The 9,342-nt window shown below is 43.6% G+C and overlaps 1 protein-coding gene across 1 annotated transcript in view; it reads right to left on the bottom strand.

Moving 5' to 3' along the window:
• Nucleotides 1-239: 239 nt before the first annotated feature.
• The window catches only part of DYRK4 (dual specificity tyrosine phosphorylation regulated kinase 4), a 38,750-nt gene continuing 29,647 nt past the window's right edge, over nt 240-9,342 (bottom strand). The window contains exons 15-18 of the mRNA XM_035138492.1: nt 7,464-7,524; nt 6,457-6,586; nt 3,724-3,884; nt 240-508 (exon numbers count right to left, since the gene is read on the bottom strand). Coding sequence (XP_034994383.1) covers nt 240-508; nt 3,724-3,884; nt 6,457-6,586; nt 7,464-7,524 — 621 coding nt within the window. The remainder of the gene's footprint in view (nt 509-3,723; nt 3,885-6,456; nt 6,587-7,463; nt 7,525-9,342) is intronic.

Genomic DNA, 9,342 nt, shown 5'->3' with positions numbered 1-9,342 from the left:
AATGTTCAACCCCACCCTTGTTCTGATCAAAATTAATTTCTGTCCCTCAACAGAAGAGCAAAATATATTCTATTTGAACTGTAAAATAGTACCCATTTCCACTCATACAATCTTCCTCCACACCAAGAAATCTGCACAGACAGTAAACAGATAGTTATGTTAAATTTCTGTTCTTGAACATTTTGCAGCAAAAAAAGTTACCTAAAAGCAGACCACAAATGATATGCAAAGAGGACTAGTCATTGCTTGTACTTGATGGGTGGCAAGATGCTTGTATTTTTGTGCATGACCTTCTCAGTCCTATGGTCTCTCTGTTCTCTTTTAACAGTTTTGTCCAACAGGGTTTCCGGTTCTTTTTCTGGAGTTTCTTGCTTGTTTGAATCCTCCTTTTCCTCTTCGTTTGCATCTTGGGAGGTTATGATGGGAGATAATTTCTGATTTGGAACAGATAACTTTTCAGAGGGGTCTGATTTTATTTCTCCAGCAGGTTGGTGCCGTGCGGTTTCATCTGCAGAAAAGGGAAGGCACAAAATTAAAGAGAAAATGTAGTAATCACAGGGAGCAGCAAATCCAGAATTGCTTTAGGACTTCAATAAATACAGAGAAGGTATTTAAAGAAGGTTTTGGCACCTGCTTAAAACACTTTTGTATCCAGCCATATGGATGCTGGCATAGTTTATAATTGTTTTTAACTGTATTCATAATTTTAATATTTCTTGCAGACCACAATTTTTATATACGGTCAAACCTTGGTTTACGCCTACCTCGGCAAGCGATTGCTTTGGCGAGCGACCGCCGCAGACCCGGAAGTCTTTACATCCGGGTTCCGCGGCGTCGGATGCGCAAACGCAATCTGCATAGCTCGCGCATGCGCAAAAGCGATCAAAGCTCGCGTGTGCGCAGAAGCACTCTATCAGTGCTTCGCGCACGCGCAGAAGAGTGCCTTCGGTGAGCGACCGCTTTGGCGAGTGACCGCCTCCACGGAACGGATTGCGGTCGCAAACCGAGGTACCACTGTAGAGGTTATATATTAAGCAACATATAATTTGCTCAAGGTTCGAGCCCCATGTTGGGTGAAAAATTCCTGCACTGCAGGGGGCTGAACTAAATTGCCCTTGTGGTCCCTTCCAACTCTACAGTTCTGTGAATCAAAGTGTTGAACGTTGCTACACACACCGAAGCCAGATTTCTCCTCTCATTCCTCCTCCCCTATTCACAAAAAACACAATTAAGCAAAAACCTAGAAACATACATACAACTGTCTACCATTGCTCTCTCTTGACAAATGTTAATTATAAAAACAAGCTATCGAAACTGGCAACAACCAACTGGCAACAACAGCCTTCTCCTGGCTAGCTGCAACGGACGTGCTTTGAGGTGTGGCCTTATGGAAACCAGCTCTGAGCATGCTCAGACTGTTCTCCAAGGCAGTTCTACTGGGCCAATACTGAGGCTGCTCTTAGCCCTGACAGCAAGAGATGGAGAAGAAACCCATGCCTTCTTCTCCTTAGTCACAAATATGCTTTGGGATTGCGATGGGCAGAGAACAGCAGGTTGACCGAAATGTTTGCCGAGCTTTCCTGCGTTTGGACAGAAGAGTAAAATGCATGTTGTACAGGGAAGAGTGTGTGGCTCTGAAATTTGTGGGGAGGGTTATGCCTCAGGAAGGCAGCCTCTGCTAGAGATACCTGTACCTGTTTGAAATTTCTGCGAGTGGTGCAGGTCGAAGTGCAGTGGGCTGAAAGAACAGGAAGGTTGAGATGTGTAACAAAAACCAGTATTTCTAGCACACCACCAGGGCAGGCCCACCTATGAGGCTGACTGAAGCCACCACCAGGAGCAGCAGAATCCCATGATCACCCTTGCTCCTCCCTGCTGCCAACTGCCAGAGAAGCCAGGAGAAATGGCGGCAGTAGCAGCAGCTTCCAGCGAGATCTCGAGATAGTTCTGCGAGATGTCTCTGGAACATACCTGCCAAGTTGCCGGGCCGGAAATAGCAGACCGGAAGTAGCGCTGCCGCCATTTTGGAACTGGGCGGAGCATGCTCAGAAGTGACTTTTGGTGCTGCTTTGCCCAGTTCCAAAATGGTCGCCACGCCAGGAGTCGCTCTGCAGCCATTTTGGAACTGGGCAGAGCAGCATCAAAAGTCACTTCTGAGCATGCTCCGCCCAGTTCCAAAATGGCCGCCACGCCAGAATAAACCGGGGGGAAACAAAAAAAAAATTCTGTTTTTTCAGCTAGGAACAGCTGGAAAAACGGGGATTTCCCGGGGAAAACAGGAGACTTGGCAGCTATGATGGGCAGCAGAATCCCATGATCACCCTTGCTCCTCCCTGCTGCCAACTGCCAGAGAAGCCAGGAGAAATGGCGGCAGTAGCAGCAGCTTCTAGCGAGATCTCGAGATAGTTCTGCGAGATAGTTCTCTGGAAGCTACCATCACCGGGCAAGTGGAGCAGAGATTTTGTCTCTCCACACTACAAACATGTAGCTGCCCATCACTGATAGACTCTCTCGACCTTAATAATCAAACACGGGGGAGATAAAAGCTTCCTCTGTTCTCAGTCTCTCCTTTCTCCCTCTCTTTCCAGGGCAAACATAGGCGACCAACCTCTATCCCTGAAACAGCTGAAGGCAAGGGGGAACTGGGCTCAGGAAACAGACATCAAATGGCCTGTTTTCTTAGCAAATGCATCACAGTGATAGCTTCAGTAGCAGAAAACAGACTTCCTCCAACCCCAAAGCAAACAGCGTGTGTGTTTGTGTACACATGTTGACTTGGTCTTGGAACTGGAGGATAACACTCAAGGAAAATGATGTTTATATTTTCAGTTCATTCCCCCTGCCACCCCACATCAATTTCTGGGTTGACGGAGGCTGTTATGATGTCCAGGGAACAATTGCCATGGGCTGAGAGTATTTAGGAACCGGGGGGGGGGTGGCAAGGGCTTTCCGGGGTCCTTTCCATTGACGAGGGGCAAGCATGGACACCAGAGCTTGAGAGCACTTGAGATGTGGCAATTGCACGGTCCTCTACTTTCAGAAATTGCCCACACAGGTGCAACCTACTCCCTGCGGATATCTGAACACGGTCCCATCATACTTTTATCCTGCTCGCCACACTTCAGGGGAGCAGAAAACCGAGTAGGGTAGAAAGCAACGAAATGGGCAGCAAGGTAACCAAATAGATTCTGTGAAATGTATAGGCTATGCAAATTAAGGAAATGTGCATTGTTTCTATTATTTTGTATAATCTGTTTTTCAAAGCGCTATGCAATTTTGCAATAAATTACATGGAAATAGTTTTCTTTTTCATATTTTTTTCTGCTTTCCTGCCTGTCATGGGGAGGGGCAAGGAGGCATATATTGTGCTACAGCCCCACCATACAATCACTGAAAATCTTATGCAACAAGTCCTCTGGCACTGACTATTTCAAACATATCTTTTCGACCATAATGGATGGAAACTTGCTGCTGCTGCTTCTTTATGTGGAGTTGGAATTCTTTGGAAGCTGAGTTCTGCTACTAGTATCCCATAATGTGGCCTTTCTGGTTTCCATAGCATGCAAACTGCCCAAGAGAGAGAAGCACACCTCAAGATGCTGCTGAATTTGGCAGATGCTTCCTGGTGTTTTGGTTTTGGTTTTGGTTTTGTCTCACTCTGAAATACCTATTTAAAGACAATTCATTTTGGGGGAAAGAAAGAACCGAGAACTATGAGTTCACCTCTTTCTGGCTGCGCACTCTTATGAGCATTTTCCTTCTTCTCTGCCTCGCCTGACTTTGTAGGAGGCTTGGGCTTTTGCTTTGCTTTATGTAACCATGGGTCCTGCATCCAGGAGTGGCGCATTGCATCTTCCGGAGTCATGCGCAGGGAAGGTTTCCACCTGGACATAAAACATAGAGAGAACATCAGTATGGAACATTATGCACATGTATTCTATACAGCAAGGGTGGCCACCTCCCAAGAGACTCTGATCTACTCACAGAGTTAAAAACTGGGAGTGATCTACCCCCTTTTGGGGGGTTCAGGTCAAAGCTGTTGAGTTTTTTTTTTAAGGAAGGGAAGCCCTGTTTTGGGGGGTTTAGGTCAAACTTGTTGAGCTTCTTTTAGGAGGGAGGGAGGCCCATTTTTGTTTAGGGCTTCAGGTCATAGTTCAGCTTTTTTTAGGGAGGAGGAAAATTTTGGGTGAGCTTTTTTTAGGGGTGCCAGTGATCTAGCAGTGATCTACCACAGACATCCAGTGATCTACTGGTAGATCACAATCTACCTGTTGGATGTGCCTGCTATACAGTCATACCTCGGTTTAAGTATGCCTCGGTTTGAGTATTTTCAGTATTTTGAGTATTTGAGTATTTTCAGTACTCCGCGGACCTGTCTAGAACGGATTAATCCACTTTCCATTACTTTCAATGGGAAAGTTCACTTCAGGTTAAGTACGCTTCAGGTTAAGTACGGCCTTCCGGAACCAATTACACTCATACCTCAGGTAAAGTACGCTTCAGGTTGAGTACTCCACGGACCCGTCTGGAACCGATTAATGCACTTTCCAGTACTTTCAATGGGAAAGTTCGCTTCAGGTTAAGTACACTTCAGTTTAAGTACTCCACAGACCGCCTGGAACCGATTAATCCACTTTCCATTACTTTCAATGGGAAAGTTCGCTTCAGGTTAAGTACAGACTTCCGGAACCAATTGTGTTTGTAAAGCGAGGTACCACTGTAATACAAACCTAGGTGCATATGGGGATTATTACTCACGTTATCCTACATGTGACAGCACACGAAAACACCACATTCATATGGTATGACCTTACTGCACAGTAATTGCATTTTCACAGCAGTTTCATCACTGCACGTCACATAATTCACTCTGCAAAAATCTGAGTGTCTAATATATAGGCACTGCACCCCAAAAAAGGCAGAGGACCTTAGAGCCGGAAAGCAGGCAAAATGAAGAGGAAAGATAGATGAGGGAGATCAGTTTGGAAATGCCAGAATGCATAGGTAAGTTTTTAACAGGCATTGAAAGGAGTCAGGTGGGTCCTGGGAGACAGAGCTTCAAGAGCAATAGATCTAACTTTAGCCACCTTTGCACCCAACCACCAATACCTCCTAAGCCACCAAGTGAGTGTGGCCTTACACTTCTAAAATCATGTCTTTAATTCTGCCAACTCAGCTCAGATGCTGACTGTGATCCCATCTAGTATCACCCTAACTTAGTGGTTTTAAAACTTGTCTATCAACGGACCTCTTCCCTGCATGTCTGCCATGGGGTCCAAGCAAGTTTATGGAAAACATAAATAGGATAACTCTCCATTAGCACATGGTGTGAACCAGCCACTTGGAACACATCCAATATGTTCTTTAAAGTGGCACATTCTCTTTTCCATCTGTTCTTTATCTTTCTTATACAATTGTTTGTAATAATTTTGAAAACTCTTCCTTATTTCCACAGGGTTCTGTATTATCTTCTCTTCCATCTTGATGTTTGTTATTGTATTCATTTTTTGTCTCTTCTTCAGCTGCCATGCAAGCAATTTCCCACATTTATTGGCTGATTCAAAAGTCTTTTGATTCATCATTTTAACCTTCCATTCTATTTCTTGATTTAATATCTGCGAATACTGTACTCGTAATAAATTTTATACTTTTTTGAATCTGCTGATTCTTTGGATCCGACCTTAATTCCTTCTCTTTATCCTTTAATTGATCCAATAGCTTTTCTTTTTTTTCTCATTTTGTTGCTTTTTCATTATTGCATTTTGCTGTATCAGAATTCCTCTCATGACAGCTTTACTTGCATCCCAAATCACCCTTTTGCCCATTCCTGTCTTCAGATTAATTTCAAAATAGTCCTTCAGGGTTTTTTGGGCCTCCTTTATTACTTTTTCATTCCTCATTAAGATGCTGCTTCCTTCCGCAAAACATTTTCATTACATACTCTGGCACTATGGGGAATCAGCAAATCAAACATTGCTACCATAACACAGCCCTAGACATTTACCAACGCTTAAGGACAGAAAAGAGGGACGCGGGTGGCGCTGTGGTCTAAACCACTGAGCCTCTTGGGCTTGCCAATCAGACGTTCGGTGGTTCAAATCCGCACAACGGAGTGAGCTCCCGTTCGGTCCCAGCTCCTGCCAACCTAGCAGTTTGAAAGCACATCAAAGTGCAAGTAGATAAATAGGTACTGTTCCGGCGGGAAGGTAAACGGGGTTTCCGTGCGCTGCTCTGGTTTTGCCAGGAGCAGCTTAGTCATGGTGGCCACATGACCTGGAAGCTGTCTGCGGACAAACGCTGGCTCCCTCAGCCTATAGAGCGAGATGAGTGCCGCAACCCCAGAGTCCTCTGCGACTGGACCTAACGGTCAAGGGTACCTTTACCTTTGTAAGGACAGAAAAGCAGGGTTTAAGAGCCTATATATGCAATGGGCAAAACAAATGAAAGCTATCTTACACAAGGCACTTTTTCAGAAAATCCAGAAAGGCACCATCATATGTTTTCAATACAGCGCTCAGTTCCTTTGAGTTGGGGTTTCTTATTCTCCCCCTACTATTTGTAAGATTCTTTGGAGTACCGCTGGAATCTTTAAGACAGAAAAGCAACATTTTAAAACTGTATACACATTTGCATAATATTTAAAGTTTTGATGCTGGAAGAGTAAGTCCACAGAAGATTTAAGACTGCCCAGATAATATTTATTTAGAACAGGGATGTCCAATGCTGTAATGTTGGGATCCACCCTATTCAGTTGGAAGTGCATTTTGCCATAAAAACCAATTCCTTATTTTTATGGTCAGACCCCCATAACCCGCTTGGTCACTCTTAATTTGCATATAACCATATATATTCACATTATTTGGTTACATACATTGAAGAGTTTTATTCTTGTTCAGCTGGTTACGTTTGGTGTGTTTCTTAATTTAGAAACTGACTTGAATAAAGCAACTGCATATAATATTATGGAACATATAATATAGAAAGTTTTAAAAACAAACACCATTCTTCTTCTCTGTGCCATTTTTGTGTGCTGTATGGGCAGATTATTTGCATTAGAGTTGACATCAGCTGGAACATTTTCAAGCTAAGGCTTGATATTTTCCGTCTCGACAGACCAAAGCTTGGCAACAGAGCCAACATGCCCACTATAGTCCGAGCCCAAACTGCAAAAGCAGGCTAAGCATCAGCACAAACCCAGATGGCATGATAAGAACAACGAGCACTAAATGAATGTGGACAAGCTGCAAGACCAATCCCTAGTCTGCACTGAGCTCTTAATTCCAAGGAAACGAAACCAAAGGCGGCAGCCTTGAAATCTCTGCCACTCGAGAAGCTGGGGTGTGTATCTAGAGCATATAAATATGCATTGCGCAATACAATATGAAGGTCTTTCTTCCACAAATGCCCTATCCACCATAATGATGGGCACTATGCGAGTAAGTCAATAACAGCAAAGGACTTACCAAAGAACGTCCGTCTTCTTGATGCACTCTGAATGAAATCAGCTGGTGGAAGACCTAGTATCTTTAACACACACACAAAAAGTCAGCCTGAAGAGCAGCTCTGTTAAGTATATAACAAATTAATGGTCTTGCACCTTTAACATGAAGGACATGTTGATAGGATGGCTGGGCTCTTTTTTATTTTATTGCAGTCAGCTGAAAAGTGGCAGGGGGCGGGGATACCACAAAAAGTAAAAAAATAAGGGTTTTGAGGAACTCATCAATAGTTCCAATCTAACTGGAGATTTCTACCTGTACTGGATCTGATACTCTTCAAAACACTGTTATCAATGATTAAAAAATGAAAGTTATGCCTGGGACAAAACTGGGAGGGAGAACTAATGTATCAGAAGACAGAAATAAAGTTCAAAACTATCTTAAAAAACTGGGCTGGAACTAATAAAATCTCTGTACACATCTAACCCAATTTAGAAACTGACTTTTATAATCAAATGAGAGTGTATCTGTTAAATCAGGCATAGGCAACCTTGGCTCTCCAGATGTTTTGGGACTACAACTCCCATGATCCCTGACCTCTGGCCCTGTTAGCTAGAGATCATGGGAGTTGTAGTTCTAAAACATCTGGAGAGCCAAGGTTGCCTATGCCTGTGTTAAATGGTACATTTTGAGTTTCATATTCTTCGCAAAGAGTGCTGCCCTCCTTTTTCTGGGTCAACTCTATGGGCCTGTTGCATGCTAAAAGCCCCTAAAGGGGCTTTTAATACTTGGGAGTTAGAGTGTTTAAATCACTTCACACACATAATCTTCTTGTAATCCTTGAAACACCCAACAGGTCTATGTTATTATCCCACATTTCAATTTCCCGTCACTAGGTGATATTTTGGTCTTTGTGTTCTGGGTTGTATGAGTTCCTGTGCGGATATTAAACATTTTACAGACACTCTAATGCCACTGTAATGCCACTTATATGCAAGCCATTTTTGCAATGCAACATTTTATTTCATAAGGACATATTTTGTACAGAAAACAATTTTGTGTGTGTGTGTGCATCTTCTGAGACAAACACTAGCTAAGTTGTGTTTAAAATGTTTGTAGTAGACATCATTTTTGTTGGACACACTGAATTCCTCAGACTTTAACAGAGGAGCACGGATAAAATGCACAGGTACCGGTAATGAAAGAGATACCTTCGTTTCATGTGAACAAGCATGACTGAAACCTGGTGAGATGAGGCTGATAACCTATTCAAAAGGCATGGATCAGACAGAAAGGAGGAGAAGTAGCATTGCGTGTAAAGGATGTGTATGCCTGGAAGGACACCCATGACTTGGAGCACAGAAGGCAGGTTCAGAGTATTGGGGCGCTGCAGATTGTTGGGGACGGTATGAACTGTGACCACACTTCCATGGGGTTGTGTCTCTGGAAAAGTAAACCTCTGCGTGCCATCTGATTCATATTGTCCCACCCCCTGGCTTTTTGCAGGAAATCCCGAAAGCATCTCTCACAGATGGCTGTCCAGCCTCCAAAGACCTCCATTTAGGGAGACTGCAGCACCTCTCAAGGTAATTGTTCCCATTGCCAAATGCTGTTACCATTAAGAAGTTTCTCCTGAGATCTGCCCTCCTGTACCTTAAGTCCACTAGACCTAATCTTGCCTTCTGGAGTAGCAGGCGACAAGTCCTTGCTTGTTTTCCATGTAAAACCCTTTCAGATATCTGAAGAATGCTATCACCTCAGCCTTGTCTTCTCCAGGGGAAATCAGCCCAACCTTCTTTCAACCTTCCACATTTGTTGTCCTGCTCTGAACACTCCCAACATCTACATATCCTTCTAAAAGTGCACAGTTTTCCAGGTGAAGCCGAACTAGTAAGGAATAAAG

Source organism: Zootoca vivipara, chromosome 5, assembly GCF_963506605.1.
Source record: "Zootoca vivipara chromosome 5, rZooViv1.1, whole genome shotgun sequence".
Classification (NCBI taxonomy): Eukaryota; Metazoa; Chordata; class Lepidosauria; order Squamata; family Lacertidae; genus Zootoca; species Zootoca vivipara.
This window is presented reverse-complemented; position numbering and strand designations above follow the sequence as displayed.